The sequence below is a fragment of the Propithecus coquereli genome, unplaced genomic scaffold, assembly GCF_000956105.1.
Source record: "Propithecus coquereli isolate 6110/MARCELLA unplaced genomic scaffold, Pcoq_1.0 Scaffold594, whole genome shotgun sequence".
In the NCBI taxonomy this organism is placed as follows: Eukaryota; Metazoa; Chordata; class Mammalia; order Primates; family Indriidae; genus Propithecus; species Propithecus coquereli.
In genome coordinates this window covers 417,051-439,841 of record NW_012151885.1, presented here as the reverse complement: position 1 = coordinate 439,841, position 22,791 = coordinate 417,051, and the positions used below count along the sequence as shown (strand labels likewise).

General features: G+C 39.8%; 3 protein-coding genes across 3 annotated transcripts; 2 read left to right on the top strand and 1 right to left on the bottom strand.

Annotated features, from left to right (window-relative positions):
• The first annotated feature begins 3,767 nt into the window (after positions 1 to 3,767).
• On the top strand, positions 3,768 to 4,777 carry LOC105822064 (olfactory receptor 51I1). Its single transcript, XM_012658997.1, has one exon. It carries the CDS (start codon positions 3,809 to 3,811, stop codon positions 4,751 to 4,753), a length of 945 nt encoding a protein of 314 aa, XP_012514451.1. The 5' UTR covers positions 3,768 to 3,808; the 3' UTR covers positions 4,754 to 4,777.
• Positions 4,778 to 10,707: 5,930 nt separating this feature from the next.
• On the top strand, positions 10,708 to 11,658 carry LOC105822048 (olfactory receptor 51I2-like). Its single transcript, XM_012658978.1, has one exon. The coding sequence runs from the start codon at positions 10,708 to 10,710 to the stop codon at positions 11,656 to 11,658; it is 951 nt and encodes a 316-aa protein (XP_012514432.1).
• An 8,353-nt stretch (positions 11,659 to 20,011) lies between these two features.
• On the bottom strand, positions 20,012 to 20,947 carry LOC105822071 (olfactory receptor 51J1-like). Its single transcript, XM_012659005.1, has one exon. The coding sequence runs from the start codon at positions 20,945 to 20,947 to the stop codon at positions 20,012 to 20,014; it is 936 nt and encodes a 311-aa protein (XP_012514459.1).
• Positions 20,948 to 22,791: the final 1,844 nt, after the last annotated feature.

The window sequence follows — 22,791 nt, the reverse complement described above, 5'->3', positions numbered from 1 at the left end:
ATACCATCAGTGCTGAGAATAATACCTGGAGCAAAATATTGCTCAAAAATATGTTTTTATTCCATTTGTTTAGTTTTAGTTGAAGTAAATGGTTTATAATTTTTAGGTCCCATATTGTGAAAGAATAAAAGGAACGTTTGCATAAAAAACATGCTATATGGATGCTGGCATGCATTTTTACAAAAAAATGCATAACGCATCTAAATTCCATATATGAATCTGTGAAAAGATGTGGGTATCTGAATTTGTTGGATATTTTATTGATCTGTTAATGAGAATGTGGCTATGTGTTTGAAATACATACTTTCAGATGCATAAGCAGAGGAATATATTTGAAGCATTTTTGATCATTTCTTCAAGTATGTTATGAGTCTATTGTCTATTTCTAAAATTATGTCTATAATTTAAATTAGCCTCTGTAATCAGTGTAAGAATACGTAGATTATAGTGTATGTTTGATGTATCAAGATATGCGACTAGTAACTAGAACACTGGACAGTTGCATGAGTATATTTGCATTTGTTTATATGTATGTAAATTTGAAAAAACAATGCAAATATTAGTAAATAAATAGCTGAATGTGTCTAAGGGTGTATATCTGGGGTGGAGGTCTCAGAATATCTATGACTATGTATGTGTGCATACATGCATGCTGTGTTTACGTTTCCTGATCAAGGAAGAATTAACATACTAATGAATATGAATGATGACATCAGGGATGATGGGTCCAAGAATGAGATTCTCATGGGAGCAATTCTCTATGGCCCAGATAACATTGGGCCACCCTCACAATTATTTCCACTCCCCCTCCTGCTACCACATACAAATGCCTTGGGATTCTGTGGTCTTCATAAATTTATGAGTATAGGAGAATGAGCTGATGTCGCTTTGCCAGCTGGACCCACAGCATGGCACATCCAGCTACAAGGGAAACATCTTCTACCCAGTGAGTGCTCCTCCTTCAAATTGCCCAGCTGGGACCCTTATTTAGACTTTACTCCAAATGTTATCCCTTCTACTGAAACTCCAGGCAGACTCTGACCCTTATATCTTCCCTCTACATGTGAGACAAATCTGACCCCTTCCAAAGTCTAGGATCACAGACACCTGGTGCCAGGTTTCCATCTGAATCATAACCCTAATAGCAAACTATATACCAATGGTTAAGGGGCTGATGTATCATTTATAGATTGTTGTCTTTGGGGTATGTTGTACTTCTTGTTTTAAATCCTGCAATTTGAATTGTCATTTCCTATACCTGGTTCTTGAGTGTGCAGCTGGAGAAAGATCACTGAATCAAATGAACCGAAGTTATTCAACAATGTGGTCTTCGATCTTACCTGGGTTTTCAGTATTGTGTATGTCATGGGAACATAATTAGTGGGTATATCACTGTGGTTTCTTAGTGCTGATTCATTTGTGACACCATTTGCGTGTGTGTTTGTTTATATTAACAAATATGTGTTTAGGAGTGTTTAAATGTGGGGAAATATTTGAAATATATTGTGTAATACTAACGAGTAGCTATGATTCTTCCTAAGTTCTGTGGTGTGACAGTGTTCTGTGTGAGCAAGGGAGTATATGGTAGCTTCTATGTATGTGTGGATGTGAGATAATACCTATGAACACCTGGGTGTGTAACTGAGTGTAGGGGTGTAGAAATGTATATTTTCTGATACCTTTGAGTGACTGTGTGTGTGCATACTCAGGCACATGCTGTGCATTGCTTGTGTTTCTCTCCTTCTTTTTAAACTTTCTTCCAAGATTGGTCACATTATGAAGTCTTAACTTACATCCCTGTGAACAAAGCAAGGGAAAACATGGCTGTTGGGTGGTCAGTGGCATTATTATCCATGGGGGAAAAGTTTACAAAATTTTTTTCCAGACTAAGGAAAATATGGAGCATAGATAAAATATTACCTTTCTGGACTACTTCGATTCATATGCCAGGAGTTACAGACAGTGGGGAAAACCTATCTTATGGAAGAGTTCTTAGTACCTGTTGGTGTCACCGAGAGTCTTTCCATTAACTTCATTGGGTTTACCAAAAGTGCTAGAAATAGAATGGAAATTCTAGAAAGAGCAAAGGAATGGAGGAGCCATTATACCTAAATTCCAGAATGGAGCTTTAATTTTGAGATTCCAGATACCAAATAGAATTGAAGAGCTATTTTAAATAAAGGGCAAGAAGCAGTTTCCTATGATGTGGTTTCTTAGCTTGCACCATCCTGATTATTGTTTAATTTGTCTGGAATTAGGCTCATTGAAAACAAATGCAGAAAAGAGATTTCAGTAAAGATGGTAGAGAAGGAGAAGTCAAGGCAGGAATAAAATTGTGAAAAAATGGTGCTCTTGAAGGAAGAAGGCAGTTTCAAAAAGATGAGTTACCAACAGTGTTAACTGTGGCAAGGAGGTTAAATGAATTACAAGAGATGCTACTTTTCATTACATTTAGAGACAAAAAGAAATCTGTGACCATAGAGAAATTTGCTTTAGTTTTGAGGGGGAAAGTGTGGAAGCCACAATATTATGTAATGAGCAATGAGAAAAGGCAAGGTCAATGAGATTGAATCCCTGACATTGGGGATCTCAGAACTAAATTGGAGAAGCAGGCACATAACCAAACAGATTATAGCCTCCCATTTCTTGGCATCTGGAGACACAATGTTTCAAGGAATTTGACAAAGAATTGGGAAAGGGTCATAGAGTGGCAGCTAGAGGGGAAGGTTATTGGATTTTTATGATGGTATGGTCTTGTACATACTTATTGCCTGAAGAAAAAGAGGCAGAAAGAAAGAGATGGAAGATACAGTGGATTAACACTAAAGGTCTCTGAAGGGGGTGAAATGAAATCCTGAAGGTGGAGAGCCTGTCCTTGAAGAAGAGCAGTCTCCCTCCCAGAAAACAGGGGTTAAGAATGAATCAAGATGTGAATAAGTTTAAAATTTAGGTAACAGCAAAGTAATAATTCTCTCCTTTTTTGATTTCAACAAAATATTTGCTTCTTTGATTTTATACAGCTGCACACTCAGTTTGACTATAGAATTTATGAAAGGTTGGGTTTTACCATGTGTGTGTGAAAGACAGACAAAGAGGAGGTGAAGGTGCTAGTCTTAGCTGGCGAGTAGGATAGGAAAAATGTGAGGAAGGAAGAGTTAACAGACAGACCAGAAAGAAATGAAGGAATTGAAGAGACTCAAGAGCAAGTGTGTGTCCTTGAGAAGGTAAGAGAGCCACAAGATAGAAGCCTGTGGTCAGAATGTGAAAGATTGAAATTTAAGATTTCAGAAGTGGAGTAGTTTATGATGACAACAAGTTCAGGGGCGGCCACTGGGATTGGGAGGCTGAGGTGAAGTCTGAGTAAAGGTAATTGAAGCTGTCATTTAATAGCAGTAGATGTTCCATCTATGCTATCTACTAAAAAGTTCCCAAAGGACTGAGCAGTGTTTCCTCTTCCCAGTCTATCCTAATTTCTATTCTTTTTTTTATATTCCCAGAATATGACTTCTGGGGTAAGATAAGGAAGTGGAAGGATACTGCAGTCTCAGGTGAGGACTAAAGGACTTTGTTCATGTTTTCTCTGATCATGCCTTGCCATGCTATGGGTGTGGTGCAAAAATGAGTAAAACTCAGCTGCTTCCTCAAATTGCTCAGAGTCTAATCTGTGAGTCAGGAACATAGATAGGCAAACATTTTCAATCTCTGAACTTGTGTTGGAGACAGGATATCTGAAAGAAAGAAAGTGAAGAACTCCCCAAACACATCCTCCTGGGTCCATTCTCCATCTGTATTCTCCCACCTACCTGCCATGCAAGGCCTCAATGGCACCCCCTTCCAGCCAGCCACACTCCAGCTGGCAGGCATTCCTGGGATACAGACAGATGTAGCTTGGGTTGCCCTGATTTTCTGCATCCTCTACCTGATCTCCATAGTAGGCAACTTCAGCATCCTCGCTCTGGTGTTTCGGGAGCCTGCTCTGCACCAGCCCATGTACTACTTCCTCTCTATGCTCTCTCTCAATGACCTGGGAGTGTCCTTTTCTACACTCCCCACAGTGCTTGCCACCTTCTGCTTCAACTACCGCCATGTTGGCTTTGATGCCTGCCTGGTCCAGATGTTCTTCATTCACACTTTCTCTTTCATGGAATCAGGCATACTGCTGGCCATGAGCTTTGATCGTTTTGTGGCTATTTGTAACCCCCTACACTATGCCATGGTGCTCACCAACAGCCGCATCTTGGCTATGGGCTTGGGCATCCTTACCAAGAGTTTCACCACTCTCTTTCCTTTCCCCTTTCTGGTGAAACGACTGCCCTTCTGCAAAGGCAATGTTTTGCATCACTCCTACTGCCTCCATCCAGATCTCATGAAAGTAGCATGTGGAGACATCCATGTCAACAATATTTATGGGCTCTTTGTGGTCATTTTCACCTATGGTGTGGACTCAACTTTCATCCTGCTTTCCTATGCTTTGATCCTGAGAGCCGTGCTGGCCATAGCATCCCAGGAGCAGCGACTCAAAGCGCTCAACACCTGCATGTCACACATCTGTGCAGTGCTGGCCTTTTATGTGCCCATAATTGCTGTCTCCATGATCCACCGCTTCTGGAAAAGTGCCCCACCTGTTGTTCATGTCATGATGTCCAATGTCTACTTATTCGTACCCCCTCTGCTCAACCCTATCATCTATAGCATGAAGACCAAGGAGATCCACAAAGGAATCTTCAAGATCTTCCATAAATCTCAGGCCTGAGGAAGGCTGCAAACCCTGAGAGAACTCCTTTGGAGGAAGGACCGGGACTTGTTTGCCTCCTTTAGAACAAGGAGGAAGAGAATCCAGAATCTTGATAGGTGTGAATGTGGCACTAATAAAACAATATCTGACTCAATAGAATGGCATACATTTTTACTGAACATTTATCATGTGAAAATCCTTGTGCTAGTTGCTGAGAATGTCATAATGGTAAGACACATTTTAAGTCATAAGATAGACATGTCAAGGGAAATGTAAAAAAAGAGCAACAGATGCCCTGAAAAATGTTTGTTTGGCATATATAGGTATAACTGAAGTTCTGCAGGGCAAACAAGCTTGAATACAAATAATTCTACTACCACCCAGAATGAGGGAGTGATAAACATTAAAATAGAAAAAATACTATGGAGGCTTGATGTTTCACGCAAAAGAGATGATCTATTTGGTTTGCAGAAATAAAGACAGGCTATTTGGGTGGTTATGAAGTAGCTTGTGAAGGATAAGAGAGATTAGAGCACTTGATACAAGATGGTAGGTGAAAGGAGGGTACTGATTTTGGCAGACATACTGTTAGAGAAGAAACATTTAGGCAGAAAAGTTTAGAACCTTACTATTCCAAGTATGGTTCAATGAACAATACCATTAGCATATCTGGTAGCTGATAGCTTGTTAAAGAAACAGAATCTTTGGTCCCACACCAGATCTATGGAATAAGAACAGCATTTAATAGGAACCTCAGATGATTAAAGCTTGAGAAGAACAATGTTTCTAATCCCTCCTAGGTATTAGGTTGCTGCCCATCTGTTGTGTAACAAGACTAACAAGACTCATGAGTAACAAGAGTTTGGAAAAGTGCTTCTCAATATATGATTTCCAGACCAGCAACATCACAACTGCTCAGGAACTTGTTAGGGATGCAAATTCTGAGGACTTTCCTCAGACCTCCTGACCCAGAAACTCTGGGGGATAGGACCCAGAAGTTTGTGCTTTAATAACTTCTCCAAGTTATTCTCATACATGTGTAAGATTGAGAATCCTTAACCTAGAACATTTGTCTAGAATATTTGGGAATATTGCAAATAGCTTTGTTTAGAGAATGAGCAAGTTTCCCACTGAGACATTTGGCCTTTAAACAAGGTCTTGAGAGATTGCCTAAGACAGCTTGGGAATAACTTTTAAAGCTGGGGGAAACTGAGTGCATCACAACCCAGCACATGATATTGTTGGCAAGGGGGAAATGCAGACTTGTAGCCTTATTATCTCCACAAGGCGCTGCAGGTGGAACACAGAAATAGCTTCAGAGGAGAATTCAGTCACTTCACAGTCATTGTCCCATGAAGTAATTTTCTTTCTTTCCCCTAATTCCTACACCCTGCATCCCAACCTATTTGACATCCCACATTCAGGCAAACTGCAATTTTACAGCTTCTATCTGGGCAAATAGAACCCGGAGAGAGAGAAAATGAAATCAGTTGGTTGTCACAGTGAGGTGGTGGGTTAGGCAAGAGTATTTTGTCAATGGTGCTTCAATGTATACAAGTCCCCTGATCAGGAACTCTTTTAAGACTTCTTTATCTTTTCTGCAAGTATATTAATTCTTCCTTTTTAAAATGAGATATCTTTAATCTTTTTGTATTCTTGTCTATCAAACATTTAACTGCAGATTGTGCCTGTCCTTGCTTTGCTCCATAGTGGAAAGTTCCACTTATACTGTACGGGGCACATTTATTTCTCTATTTAAACTTTGAGTAAGGAAGAGCTTTATAATTTCCCCATAGATGACACAATAAACCCTTTGGGTTGAGATTTGCACAGATGTTGTTTAGCATTATCATTATCAGAGTGAATGAATGAGTATTTAGGATTTCTCTTATCTCCCCATTTAATGAAGACAGAAACTGAGTCCTGGAGAAAAAATTTCAAAAGTCAAAAAAGGAGACATAATGGCAGTCAAAGCTAAAACCTTGCAACCAGCACAGAGTTTGGCACACCAGTGCATGTGATTTATATAAACAACCAAATGACTAGTTGAATGAGAGAAGGAATTGGCCCCAGACTGATGCATGTTCCCTTCATTCTTCCTCTGATAGCATGGCTAGAGTCTCTTCACTCCATTTCTCAAAGCCTGGCCTCTTCTTTCCAGAGACTTGTGTTCAATCTGAGGCATTATTTCAGTCTCCTTTTTCTGTGACTCTGTGTCCTTACCCATAAGGCTGCTGTCTGCATTCTCCTGAATTACATCTCCTGGTTCCCAACTCATTGTGTCTGATCCCACCGATCCTATAATAATAATGGAAAGCAGAAGGGGTTCTTTTCAAACTGCCCCTCTGATACTTCGGAGTTCTGCATGGGGAAGGGAACATTTCCCCTATTCCCATCTTCTGTTTGCCTCCTCGTACCTATCTCATCACTTGATTGACAAGAAAGGAAGAAAGCCCTCTTGCCATTTTTTCTCTCAGTGCACCCTCACTCTATTTGAAACTGAAACAAGGAAGAGGTAAAATGAAATATTTAATGGGAAGTCCAAGTGCTGGGTAAAAGAACCTGTTTGGGAGATCTGAAATTGGGACCTGTAACAGAACTTATGATAAAGACAATTATCATATGTGGTACATTTAACTAAAAACAAACAAACATGGGACGGACTTATTCCCAGAAATGGGAAACTGGTTTAATGGAATCCTTTGCCACTGCACTATTACATCGATTTTTTTCTCCACAGCTACAAAATAATTTTTAGTGTATGAAATTTCTCGGGAAGTTTCACACAGCAGGATGTGGGAGTTCAGAAACCAATATCCCAAAATATGGCACTTTGACACGCTCATCTGAAGAAGAAGCCTCAAGTTCTCTCCCAAAGCACAGGTCTTTATCTGCCTAAGATCCAGATTCACCCAGGAGAACAATGGTTTTTTCCTTCCCTCCCTGTAAGACCAAGAATGTAACCACACCTGAACAGACCCTTTCGCTGTCAAAGAGAGCTATTTACAAGTTAATCTCTGTTCCTGGATCCATTCATTTTCCTTAGCAATCCTTTATTGTCCCTCCACAGAATTCCTCTTCTCTCCCATCCCATAACCTGTTTTTCCAGGATGGAACATAAGCTTCTGAACTCCACTGGGGGTTGGGCAATCACTTTGATTCTCCCTGTATATACTCCTTAAATAAATTTGTATACATTATCTCCAAAAAATAAAAACAAACAAACAAACCAATTAGTTTCTTCTTTTCATTTGAATTCCTATCCCTGATAGATAGGTGCTAACCTTTGTACAGATCAGGTTCCAAGAAGAAGGAATGTTAATCCCCTAAAATCATGAAGCTGGTAGGTGGCAAAGCCTGGATTTAAACTTGAGTTTGCATGATTTTGAACCCTATGGAACTTCAGTATCCTGGAGGAGACCTCAAACTTGTGGAAGTTGGTGGAGGGTTGAGGGAAAAATAATGGGAGTGGAAATTGAACAGAGAACAGTAGAGATAAGTGGACTAAGAAAGCCAAGGTCATATCCTTTACTGTTTAAATCTTGGGGTTGTCTCTGGGCTCAAAGTTCTGGTTTCTGAGATCTGAGGTCTGGAGTTTGTCTAAAGACATCCAAACTGTAGGTTCTGCCTTGGATTTGGATTTTAAGCTTAGAATTCAGGGATCTAGACTCTAGGTTCTGGACATTCAGTTCCAGTTTTGAGACTGTATCATTGGGAGAGGGTGTTGCTATGGAGCTTGGAGGAATTTGTCTCCATCTTTTTCATCGCAAGATGGGAGTTGAAAGTTCATTTTCTCTGTGGGGAGAGGGCAGTATCTCCAGAGGAAGTGGTTTTTTCCTTCTTATCTTTCTATTCCCAAGGTGATATCTAACCCTTCTCCTTTCCCCACCACTAGCAAAACATTGCACTCAGGCAAAGCAGGACCCCAGAGGGCCTGGCGTCTGGGAACTCCCACTCAGACACATAAAGTCAGTCTCCTCTCTGGGCTAATTTCTGCCTGAGGCCCATTCTGGAGCCATCGTGTGCTCTGGCCCTCTGCCTATTGATCCAACTGTCACTTCACAAAGCTCTTTCAGGTGAGTTTGAATTTGTCCGTGTCTTCTAGATGTGTCTCTAGGTGTGTACATAAGAAATGTATCTCTTACCTATAGTTCTGTTTGTGCTTCTGTATGGTTCTCTCAGACTCTCTCATCATGCCTCTGTATCTTTGAGTGATCTCTGTCAATGCCTGTGTGTTTGCATAATTGGCCACAATTTAAAAATCTCCACATCTCATTTTTATATAGGTTTTCTACAGTAAAAGCAATATTCATTTAAATGCCTTCATGGTCTCCCAGCCACTTTCAGATAGGGCTGCCAGACACTGCTTTAGCAGTGAAAGACACGTGGATGATCACACGGCAGGGGTTGATAATGTGCCTCTGTTCTGTCCCACACAGACCCACTGCCATGCTATTCTGTCATAGAAAAGGAAAGACCTGGCCAGTCTGGAAGCTCAGGCCCGAGAGCAGAAGGAGAGTTGAAAGGGCCTTAAACACAATTCAGCAGATGCTGGCATTCCCTTTTCAGCGTTTCCTTTAAGGGTTATCCAGTCTTTATTTGAACATCTCCACTGCCTAGAAGCTTATGGAAATTACCACTTTACTGAGTGTCCTTGTGTTCTCAGATCTGCATTGGAAAAGCTGAAACTAAATTCTTTCTGATGACTCCAACCTGGGGTTTACTTTTATCATCATAGTGAAATTGGAAACATTACTACAAGAGAAGTTCACAGATCTAAACTGTAATCTAGGCCCTGCAGAAATGGTTTCTTAAGCTGTTGGTGTTACTCATGCTTCCTCTCTGGGCCTTAGTGTCTCTCTAAGAATAAAATAGTTTATATTTATCCAGTGCTTCATATGCCATGCAATATTTTATTTATCCTTACAAGGTGGGTATATGTTTATCCCCAGTTTACAGGTAGAGATCCTGAGGCTCAGAAAGTTTAAATTGTCTGCTCAAGGTCACTCTCAGTGTAAACTAAACTGGAGTTCAAACTAACATCTTGAAGAATCCATTTGCAGAGCTCTAAAACACTGAACATACGATATTAATTTTCTAATTTTTTTCTTATACTCAAACAATAGAATAATATTATTATATTAATTTTATAAGTTAAAAACAAAACAAAACTTTTTATTAGAGAATAAACAAATTGCCCATATCACACTAGTAACTGTCCAAGTATGGACTCTGACCCAGGTGTGATTTATTCCAAAGTTCCTGCTCGTAGTGTTCAAACTATGCTGTCTTTTACAAGATTTAGCAGTCTGAAATATCACATGTTCTCACTAATACATGGAAGCTGAAAAGGCTGATCTCATGGAGATGGAGCATAGAGTGATAATTACCAGACATTGGCAAGAGGCTGTTAGGGGGGTGAAGAAAGGTTGGTTAATGAGTACAAACACACAGTTAGATAGAAGGAATAAGTTTTGATGTTTGATAGCAGAGTAGGGTGACTATAGTTAATAACAATGTATTGTATATTTCAAAGTGGCTGGATGAGAGGACTTTAAATGTTCCCAACACATAGAAGTGATAAATGCTCAAGGTAATAGGTATCTTCAGTACCCTAACTTGATCATTACACATACCTGTAATAAAATGCCAAATTTACCTCATAAATATGTACAAATATTATGGATCAATAAAAAGCATTAAAAATGTTTTTAAAAAAATGAGCAGTCTGACATATCTCCTTTCCATGTAACATTTTAGGATTCTAGAACTCAGGGGAACAGGAGGAAAGAAGAGGATGTCTATTGTATTTTATTCAGAATGATGGAGATGAATTCAACTTCTCCCATCTCCCCTCATCTCTGTTCTTCAGTTTTTCAGGTGGGCTTATAAGGCAAAAGACCCAACAGGTGGGAGCTAACTTCACTTTTTGTTCAAATGGCAGGTGGAGACTGATCTCTGCTGTTGGTGGCATGGGAGCTGAGAGCAATGAAAGTCTTGACCTTCTATCTGTCTTCCTGACTGGCATCCCAGGACTGGAGGCTCAACATGGCTGGCTCTCTATTCCTTTCTTCACCTTGTACATTGTGGCCATTGTGGGAAACATCCTAATCATGGCAGCAGTGCAGGTGGATCCTGCCCTACATGAGCCCATGTACCTGTTCCTCTCCATGTTGGCTGTCACTGAGGTGGGCGTCTCTGTGTCTACACTGCCTACTGTTATGGGCATTCTTTGGTTTGATGCCCACAGAGTTGACTTTGATGGCTGCCTGGCCCAGATGTTTTTCATTCACACTTTCTCTTGCATGGAGTCAGGGGTCCTATTGGCTATGAGTTATGACCGCTTTGTAGCCATCTACAACCCGCTGCACTATACAGCCATCCTGACCCTGCCCCGTATTATCTGCATGGGTCTAAGCATTACACTGAAGAGTGTGGCACTCATGGCCCCACTTCCAGTCCTTTTGAGACAATTGCCCTATTGTCACACTAACGTCCTCTCTCATTCCTACTGCCTCCACTCAGACCTGATCCAGCTGCCTTGTGCTGATACTAAGCTCAATAGCATCCTGGGCTTGGCCATTGTTCTGTCCACTTTTGGGCTGGACTCACTGCTCATTGTGGTCTCTTATGTGTTGATTCTTTACACAATGCTGGGCATTGTTTCTGGGGAGGGACGGTGGAAAGCCCTCAACACATGTGTGTCACATATTTGTGCTGTGCTTGTGTACTATGTGCCTATGATTGGTGTCTCTGTGATGCATCGTGTTGCCAAGCATGCTTCACCCCTGGTCCACATGCTCATGTCTAGCATCTACCTCTTTGTGCCACCTGTGCTCAATCCCATCATCTACAGCGTTAAGACCCGGCCAATCAGGCAGGGAATTGTCACCATGTTCTCCTGCAAGAGAGGATTGCTCTGAATCATTCCAAGGGGGCAGGACTGTTATTAAGTCCATAAACACTGATTGTATTTCTGCTATGGGCAAAGCTCCACACTTGGCATTTTGAGGAGGAATAGGAATGAGGAATTCAGTGTTGCCATAGGATTAAATCTGAATTACAGAAGTTATTCCTAAACCATTTTCATCTCACATTTTATTGACATACATGTGTCTTTCTGTGCACATGTGAATGTCTTCCTTCTCTATCCAGATGTGATATCTTTGGGGCAGAAATAATAAATTTCCCTTTTCCTTATTCCCTCAAAACTCTCAGAAACAGGCTTAACAAATAGTAAGTTAACAGTAAAGGCTTGAGACTTAATGATATTTGATTTGAAATAAAGCAAATTTTCCTTTTTATTGGTTGAGCAGGAATTAAGAGTATTCTCCCAATAAGGAAATATTACCTTAAGAACATGTCTTTGAGTAAATGAGCATACTTCCTAATTTTCCCCAGATATTCATGGTTTACTCCTGTTTTCCTCAGCATCATTATTAGTAACACCTTCTTTCAATCTCAAAAATGTCCTTGTTTAAGCAACAAATCATGTGATAAACCTAGCTACGAAGCAACCTCCTGTTATGTAAGGAAGCAGACTCTTCCCACAACCCACTGTGCAATGGTCTCCACAGAATTTATGTACCATGGGACTGTGGAGGATGAACAGCTGATCAAATGACCTCACCTGAGGCATAAAGCAAAATATAGACAATCTCTCAATGCCCAGGCTACAAAGCCTAAGAATCCCAGCATAAGGAGCAAAATCTGCTTTAGCAGAACCCAGGCTCTACTTTTAGATAAGCATCTACTGCAAAATAGATGTGGTATCATTGTGCCTGGATATACCCATTTCACATTTCCTTCCTTCCCTTCAGCCTTCAGTAGTCTCACTATGCATGTAGTGTTTATATTCGTATCTGTTCCCCACCTCATTCCTCCCTCAGCCCCATGAGCATGGATGTAGTTGGTCCTGTCTGCTTCAGCCTATGGTTAATTAGGCTTCCTGGAAACTTTGGTCAAATGGAAATGATCATCCTCTCATCTCATAAACAACACAGAGTGGCCTTTATGTAGAGTGGATTGATAGGACTGTGCTGGTTGATCAGTAACTAGTGTCTGGTTCTTAGCTTCATTCACTTCAGGGCCTCCAGTCATGATGAAAATGTTTTCCTACCCATATGCTCTTCTCCCAAACTCATCCAGCTCACGAGGGTCCCCTTTGCTTAGTCTATTTAGAATAGCAGTCATCAAAATTTTATTATTCTTTAAACTAAATTATAAAAATGTCTATACAGAAGCATAGCTCATTTTCTTGTGCCTCACTTTTATTGTACTTTACAAATACTGCATTTTTCACAAAACAAAGATTTGTGACAACCCTGAGTTGAGCAAATCTATTGGCACCATTTTTCCAACCACATGTTCACTTTGTTAGTACTTTTTAGCAATAAACTATTTTTAATTAAGGTATGTACATTTTTTAGATATTATGCTATTGAACACTTAATAAACTACAGTGTACTAGAAACATAACTTTTATATGCACTGAAAAGTGAAAAAAAATGGTATGACTTGCTTATTTGTGTTATTTACTTTATTGTGGTGGTCTGGAACTGTGTGTGCATTATCTCCAAGGTACACCTGTACCTTCTCAAGCATTTTTAGGTTGATACAAAATTTTTATGATAAATTTACATAGTTGATTTGCATGTATTTTGAGATATACAGTATTATAGTCAATTTAAAACAAACTTTTATATCCTATCTTTAAATATCCAGTGGAATCTAAATGGTTAATGTTTCAATACCTGACATCATGAATTTAAGATTACATGAACATGTTCTTTAGCAGTCAGATATTTTACCTCAATGCCTTTTTCCTCTAACTGAAAATTTTATTTTACCTCCATTAAAAAGTTTTGACTAAGAATGTATTTTTATGTTTTAAACCATTTTAATGATCACCCCAACATAAATCTTTGCAACAAAAAAAATGTATATGCATTTAAATTTGATGGTTAAAATGTTTAAAGTTGTTTCTCTCTGCTGATATTATTACAGCATAAAATATAATGCTAGAATCACTTTTTAATTTATGGAGGGATTAGGTTTATTTTCTCATTAAAAATCTAATCATTTTGAACTTCAATATTTCCTATGTGGGTTTTATTTGTCAGATAAGTTAAAATTATTGCCAAAAATATTTAGGTTTATGTGAATGCGTGTGCTTGTTGCTACTCGGTTGTCATTGCTTCTAGAAATGTTAGAGCCGGTTCCCCTTGGCCCCAGGAAGAGAGAGGCAGAGTCACCGAGGCTGCAAATGGCAAAGGAGTTTATTGGCTAGCTCGAGCTAGGGTCCAAGTCCCAGAGCACCAATGCAGTGGCCTCCCTATGAACCAGGACCCCGCTCTGCGGTAAAAGTGAAGCTTTTATAGCTTTCTTTTGCACACGACACACCGGTGGCACACGACACGCAGGTTCCACACGACACGCTGGGTACACTATCCCTCCCTCCCCCCTTAGTCCATTGGTTCTTTTGAAAGTGGCTGATTGTTTTGACTCCTGATTGGTTGGCTCCAAGCCCCGCGATTTTCAATTTTCGCGCCGACGCCAGTTGTGGTCCGCGTTTCGGTTTTGGGGAAACTGAAACTTAGGCCTATTCCAGGAAATTCAGCTTGTCATGGAGTCACTCCTGCTCTTACTCCTATATTTAACAAACAACTAAAAGCGAGCACGGTTACAGAAGCAAATGGCATCAGTTAGAATCAACGAGAACACATTTTTCTAATCTCAGACAATTTGTTCCACACAAAACAAAATACATTCTCCTGCTATAAATTCCTGTCTTTCAGGAACTCTTAGAGAGCAAGGAAATAAATGTCTACATATTAACCTGCGAATATACAAATATCTGTAAATATTTCTATATTTAACTATCTGCATCTATATTAGGCTTAAATGACTTCATACTGATGCCTCCAATTCTAATCCATGGGTCATTCAAACCCTTTCCCTTTATGTGTCTATAACCTTCCACTCTAGCAGTGAGAAAGCTGGCTTCCACCATCTGCCAGCCATGTAATTAACTGTTCAATTCCAGGAGATATGTGAAGGGGTAGAGGGAAAGTTTAACTTGTATCCTCTCCAAAGATTTTTTGGAATGACTAACGGTAGATTAATAGGAGAAAAATCACACAAATTTGTTAACGTAAAATATGAGACTCAAAGGAAGGCTGGATAGTTAAAGCTTATAATATCCTCTTCATAGGGGAGAGCAAGAGAGGGGGAATGTAGGCAATTGTCATAGGTAGTAAGTGGTTTTCAGGAGAAATGAATGAGTCCAAAGGACAAGGACCTGGGACAAAATTCCTCTGAATTCTGGGGGTGGTGTTGGGAAGGTGAACCAGTGGAACTGCACTATGAGCAAAGGTTGTCTTATTATGCAGATAGAGTCTCACAGGTAATCTCTCAAAGCTGCACAAGAATAGATGAATAGTCTTTCTGGGTGTGGTTATGACTGACTTTTAATCTCTTCTTTTCTGGGGTTAATCTTTCCTGGTTATTTGATGAGATTCCTAGAAAGGGAGTTTTAAGACAATTGTATTTCTTCTGGAGGAACCTTCCTTAATCAGATAAGAAAACTTTAGATAAAAGCCCTCTGGGTGCTTCGGGAAGAAAGTGACCAGAGAGACAGGGGGAAAGAGGAAGGTAGGTTCAAGAGAGACCTTGGTTCTGAGGCTTCTTTATGAGGACTTTCAATTTTCTTTAATTTAAAGCTTTCAGCATGCCAAAACACCATACTTTGTGGTATTGTTCTCTGTGCCCCAACACATGTATAGCAGCTGCAGAATTGTTAATCCACATCCCCAAAAGAAACTGTTTCGGCAGCTAGAGTACCTTACATATTACCTTCCTTTTGCTTTTAGTCTTTCAAATTCCACCCATTTCCAAAATTACCTAGGTCAGCAACTTTTCTCCCACTTCTTGCAGTGCAGTTGCTTCATATAATTGTCAACAAACATGAAAAATTTTCAACATCTCTAATCATCAGGGAAATGCAAATCAAAACCACAGTGAGGTATCACTTAACTCCAGTGAGAATGGCTTTTATCAAAAAGTCCCAGAACAACAAATGTTGATGTGGATACAGAGAGATAGGAGCACTCATACACTGCTGGTGGGACAGCAAATTAGTACAACCTCTGTGGATAGCAGTATGGAGATACCTCAAAGAGCTAAAGGTATCAATTTTGCTTTTAGTGAGATCTTGTCATTTTGGTAAGTGTTTGTTGCTTCTAGGGCCTAATATTTGTATATGTATAGGTAGGCAATGCCAGAAAGTAGAGTACTCAGTTTTTCCAAAAATTAAGTATCCTATTTTCACCTTCAGTCTTGGCTCTGGTTCTCAGATCTCCAATGATTTTTCCTTCCTCAGATACACAAGAAAAAGGAACAAAGGGATAAAACAGAGACATCTTTGGGAATCCCTGAAAGCTGGAGTTCATACCCCCTGTAGAATCGCCATTTACTGTTAGATTCTGCCTGATCCAGTTAGACATTTGAGTCCTCTAAATGGATCTAAGCTAATTAATTATCAGGTTCAATCTGATCCCAGACCTAGTTTAGTTTCTGATGTAACTTCTGAATCCAGTTAGGATCAAAAATTTGCTCAAACAAACTCAGAGAGCTCAAAACACAAATCTGTGGCACTTTGGAATCTGTGAGAGGACTTACCCACAAGCCTCAGTGGCAGTGAGAGAGCAACGTACAAAATGGTCCAGCGGGTACCTGTCCTGGACTCTCGGCACTCCCGGGGGGGTCTCGGGGAGCTCTATTTCAGAACTTACTTTTGACAAATTAAAATGTAATAGAGTTTAATTGAGCAAAGAGTGATTCACAAATTATGCAGCTGAACTAGAACAGATTCAGAGAGACTCCAATGCTGGATTTATGGACAGAAAGAGAAAGCGACGTATGGAAAAGGGAAGTGAAGCACATAGGCAGCTGTATTGGTTACAGCTCAGCATTTGCCTTACTTAATTATAGTTGGAACTGTTGGCCACTTCTGATTGGCCAAAACTCTATGACTGGCTAAGAGGAAGGAGTAGAAAGGAATGAAGATGAATGAAGGAAACATTAGCTGGGACAAACAGCTGACATTTTTACTTGTGAACTTTTAAACTAATGTATCATTTTAGGTGAAACCAATAAGCCTTAACCAAGGTTGTAACTTAATCAAGGAAGCAAGAGGTGTCTTTTAAGAGGTGGAGAACTGTTTTCACGAGATCTAGAAAAGCCACAAAAACAATTCAAAGAAAGAAAAGCCTCGCTGGTCATAAACAAGGTGTAACACACAATTTTTGTCCAGCCATGTTTTCTAGGGTCCCAGCTTTTCAGGTGACCTTTATACACAAGTATCTGAAAGCCTCATATGCCTCCACAGAATACAGGAAAGCAAAAGCTGTGTTTAGAAGGGAAAAGAATCATAAAGTTACACAAACATCAAATCAGAACAGGTTCATTCCCTGCCCGGGAATCAAACCCAGGCTGCTGAGGTGAAAGCATAGACCTTAGACCATTAGGCTACCAGAAGTTGGCCTCTGCCATTATTGTCACAGGGATATAGTATTCAAACAATTTTTTTCTTTGTTTTAAATTCAATATTCGCTCCTCAATTTTGTCAAGAAAATTTTTAATGCTAGCCACAACTATATGTCTTTCTTTTAATCCAGTTTCTCCATTAATACAAATAAAGCAACTGTTTCAATAAGAGATCTCTAAAATTTATTTATTTATTTTTTATTCATCTCTCACCTTTTCTTTTTATTTATTTATTTATTTATTTTTATTTCAGCATGTTATGGGGGTACAGATGATTAGGTTATTTATGATGCCCTTACCCTCCCTCCCCCCCAAGTCCGAGCTTCAAGTGTGTCCATTTCCCCCGGAGGTGCGCATCACACTCATTGTTTGTGCATATGTCCGTCCCCTCCTCCCCCCTACCCCCTCCCCCTGCCCAACATCCAATATATGTTATTCTTATATGTGCACTTAAATGTTGATCAGCTAATACCAGTTTGATGGTGAGTACATGTGGTGCTTGTTTTTCCATTCTTGGGATACCTCGCTTAGTAGAATGTGTTCTAGCACTTTCCAGGAGTACATAAGAGGTGCTATATCACCATTGTTTCTTAAAGCTGAATAGTACTCCATGGTATACATATACCACAGTTTATTAATCCACTCATGTATTGATGGACACTTGGGTTGTTTCCACATCTTTGCAATTGTGAATTGTGCTGCTATGAACATTCGAGTGCAGGTGTCTTTTTCATAGAGCCACTTTTGCTCTTTTGGGTAGATGCCCAGTAATGGGATTGCTGGGTCAAATGGTAGTTCTACTTGTATCTCTTTAAGATATCTCCATATTGCTTTCCACAGAGGTTGCACTAGTTTGCAGTCCCACCAGCAGTGTATGAGTGTTCAGCAACAACTAAAATAAATAAATGGGACCTGATCAAATTAAAAAGCTTCTGCACGGCCAAAGAAACTGTCACAAGAGCAAACAGGCAACCCACAGAATGGGAGAAAATTTTTGCATGCTACAAATCCGACAGAGGGCTGATAACCAGAATCTATTTAGAACTCAGAAAAATCAGCAAGAAAAAAATCAAACAGCCCTATCAAAAAGTGGGCAAAGGATATGAACAGAAACTTTGCAAAAGAAGACAGAATAATGGCCAAAAAACATATGAAAAAATGTTCAACATCTCTAATCATCAGGGAAATGCAAATCAAAACCACAATGAGATATCACCTATCTCCAGTGAGACTGGCCTTTATCAAAGAGATCCAAAACAATAAATGTTGGCGTGGATGCGGAGAGGTAGGAACACTCTAAAATTTATTTTTAAAAAATTTAGATCCCTCCCATCATCTCTTCCTGTACCTTTCTAACTGTGGGATATCTTTCTCCAGAGGGTCTAAAGATACTCCCTCTTTTCTTCTTATCCTAGGGAATAACCATTCTCATTTCTCTGGCCACCTATGGGATAGTCCTTCTGTGGGGTTACCGGCTTTTTTACCCTGGATAATTCTAAGTCACTGTCCTTTGCAGAGTTATGTCGTCCATCAGTAGGCTATGAATCTAGGGTGTGGTTATAGGCAACTGCAGATCCCCAGGTCAGAGTCGATGGAAACAAAATATATGGTAACCTGGAGGTAGAGGCACAGAATTAACTTGTACAAGAAGTCTTTATCAGTTATTGACATCTTTACAATGCAAAATATAAGCAAACCATTTAAAATGTTTAAAATTTACATTCAAAAGCTTTATTTATGTGTGGTTATTTGTATATGAGGTGTTATAAAGTCTATTTAAAATTAGTTCTAAACATCACTCCAGGAAGTACAAAGTACAGCAGAGATGGAGAATATGTCAGAGGGTGGGGGGGGGAGTTCTTTTTAAGCTCCATAAGTAGACCGGAGCTTGTCTCTTTTGTCACTGCTTTATCTCTAAGGCCTAGAATTATGCCTGACCCATTGAGTCAGCTCAGTAAATTCTACTTGACTTACTATTAATAAGATCAAAGAGCTTCAGTTTTTGCTCAGCTGACAGTTTTTTAGGGGTTAATAGCTCAGACTCTGGAGTCTGACCCAACTGGGTTCCAATGCTAGCTCTTGGATGTGTAGGCTTGAGTGAGATGCTTATTATATGTAAGCATCAGTTTTTCATCTGATAAATCATAATTATATTAATCCTACCTCATAAGATTGTGAGGAGTGAGTGAAATAGTAAATATAAAGTGCTATATATATTTTCATGTTAATCTTAATTTTTTCTTTGATAATACAAGTATAAACTCTTTACATTTTTTCAAATGTCTGCAAAGGAATATCCTATCAGTTAGTAAATATTAATATCTACAAAAATGATGCTTGCCTCTTTAAAAGTTTCTGTATCCTAGCTGGGAGAACTTCAGAATATTATATAATGAACAAAATTTGTAATCTTTGGGATTTCCAACTCTGGGCATTGGTGAAGTGGGTGCATGCCACATCAGAGCCTGTACTGGTATGTAGGTATTAGAAAAAAAGCTCATATTACACAAGTTTTAAAATGACATCATTTCTGCATATTGCTCTGTCAAACATAATCCACTCCTACTTGCACCCCACTTCAGTTCACAGCCAGACTATGTAGAACTTCATCTTAGACACCATGCTTTAAGATAACATTAACTGCAAAGCTAGGACCACCTGGGATTATAGAAAACAAACAAACAAAAACCTCCCTTCCTACTTTGGCTTTTGGCTGAACTCTGGGTCTTACTATGATAGCATTCGGACAATGCCACGACGGATCTCCTTAGTCTTAATGCTATAGACAATAGGGTTGACAACAGGTGGAAAAAAGAGGTAAGCATTGGCCATCACGACTTGAAGCAGAGGGGACACGTGGTATCCAAAGCGGTGTACTATAGACAAGCCAATCATAGGTACATAATAAGCAAGCACAGCACAGACATGTGAGCCACATGTGTTGAGTGCCTTCTTCCGCCCTTCTCCAGTGGCGATACCCAGTACAGTGTGGAGTATGAGCCCATAGGAGACCACAATCAGCAACGAGTCCAGCCCAAAAGTGGAGATAACAATGAAAAACCCATAGATATTGTTAATAGAAATATCCCCACAAGGTAGATGGATAAGGTCGGGGTGGAGACAATAGGAATGGGAGAGGGCATTATGGCCACAGAAGGGCAGGTGTTGTAAGAGAATGGGCAATGGGGCCATGAGTATAATGCTCTTCAGCCCAATGATAGCTCCTGCATTGAAGATGCGGGGCAGTGTCAGGATGGCTGTATAGCGCAGTGGACTGTAGATGGCCACAAAGCGGTCCACAGACATGGCCAGCAGCACAGCTGACTCCATAATGGAGAAAGAATGGATAGAAAACATCTGGAGAAAACATGCTCCAAAACTAATCTCAGTAGTGTCAAAAAGGAATATGCCTAACACTGTAGGCATGGTGGATGCAGAGACACCAACCTCAGCCAGTGCCAACATGGCAAGAAAGAGATACATGGGCTGATGTAGGGCAGCCTCTGTTCTGATGACATGGAGAATGATGCCATTTCCAAGGAAGATGATCATGTACATCAGGCAAAAGGGGACAGATATCCAGAGGTGTTCTGCTTCCAGGCCTGGGATGCCAACCAAAATGAATGTCGTAGGTAGGAACCCCAAAGAGCTATTGGAATTCTTCATGTTGAAATGTCATCCCATGGGATCAGTACCACCTCAAAAATCAGAAACAAACTAGTGAGATGACATCATTTTGGAGAAGGATCACTGGGCACTGAGGAAAGAGAAGAACAAAACAAACTCTACAGATTTATGTGTCTTATTTCTGAAAACTGACAAATGACCATCATCAGGAAATTTCCACTATAAAGAATGTTACAGTTGCTATCCTAGGGTAGTGCTATGCAGATAGAAAATTGTGGCTGTAAGTTCTAGTGCACCTTGGATCAGCTAAGATCCTTGGATCCTTGGATCAGCTAAGATCCTAAGTTGTAGTGCACCTTGGATGAGCTAAGAAATGAAAAGAAACCTTGTGTTGGTGTGGAGTTTCCTGGCCCTTAAAAGCTGCTGGGTAGACAGACATATATAGACAATCCTAGCACAAGATATGAACTAATGTCGGGATTAGGTGAACAGATATATTTGGTAAATATATAAATACGAGGCACAGAACATGGTATATAAAATAGCTAAAAAATACCTAATGAATGAGTATAGCTGTATAAATCACTGAAGTCCAAAAGAAGGTTGAAATAATGGTAGTAACCAGAGCCTAGAGCAAGTAGCAGGAGAATTAAACTTGAAAAGCCTGGAGTTTGGACCCATACTAGATTTAGCCATTCTTTACTTTGAAAAGATTAGGAAGCAACTAGAAATATTATATGCAAAGATTTGGATGATTCAGGAGGAGATAGAAACCTAGGTTGGTGGATTTGTGTTCAGACTTTAAGGTTCATGAAAATATTTTGTCAGTAACGACATTCACAATCTGTCAACTCAACAGTTCTCAAAAACAACTTCTTATCCATTGGGACTTTTTGTTTCTGGCTCAGACACACAGTTCTCAATACACTGCAGCAACAACACTGGGAAACTAAACAGGTTTTCAGGGTGTGTTCTTTTAGATGGGAGAGGAAGGGAGCAGAGGGGAGGAGAAAACCATCTGCCTATATCGGGTGTGTTTTGAGCTGAACATTGTCAGGACCACTGCAATTATAACAATAGAAGACTGAACTAGAAGGGTAGGAAGGACTTATGAATGTAGTTTTCAACTCTTTCACCCAAACATAAACACACACACACACACACACACACACACACACACACACACACACCCCTACTTACCTTTTTATACATGTACAAATATACTTCCCACATAGGCTGAAAAATTTGCTTACATTTTGTCTGATATGAACTCTCTGTTCAGCCACTGCCAAACTTATCCAGAAACAAGGATTTCCCTATTCCATGCTGGTTATTATAAGTTCTTCATTGATTTGTAGATCTATAATCAATCAGCACTCCTCTGCAGCAAGCACCATGCAGGACCCACCCAACAGAGTCCTGGATCTGGTCAGAAAATCTTCACAGCAACTTTCAACCACAGGTCGCAAAAAACACATCTTCTGCCACAAATATTCAAAATACAGTCATCACATACCCTGAAGTCTTCTCTCCAAGCGAGTTACAATTATATTAAGTGCCATAAAGAAAACGTTCAGGATACCACGAGAAGGACATAGAGGTCAAAAACTAATTTATTCTTAAAATTCAGGAAAAACTTTCTTCAGAAAGTAACACCTTACCTGAGGCCTGAGGAATTAGTAGAAATTTTCCACACTCAATGGTGAAGATGGGTGTGTGTGGTGAAGAAAAATGTTATCATAGCAGTGGGTATAAAATACAACACTCTCACAAAGACCGAAATTATCAAATCCATCTATGACAAACCCACTGCCAATATCATATTGAATGGGGAAAAATTGAAACCATTCCCACTTAGAACCGGAACCAGACAAGGCTGCCCA

Bases quoted from the DNA above. Each gene is read 5' to 3' on its own strand.
- LOC105822064 (XM_012658997.1), top strand. From the start codon at position 3,809: ATGCAAGGCCTCAATGGCACCCCCTTCCAGCCAGCCACACTCCAGCTG.
- LOC105822071 (XM_012659005.1), bottom strand. From the start codon at position 20,947: ATGAAGAATTCCAATAGCTCTTTGGGGTTCCTACCTACGACATTCATT.
- LOC105822048 (XM_012658978.1), top strand. From the start codon at position 10,708: ATGGGAGCTGAGAGCAATGAAAGTCTTGACCTTCTATCTGTCTTCCTG.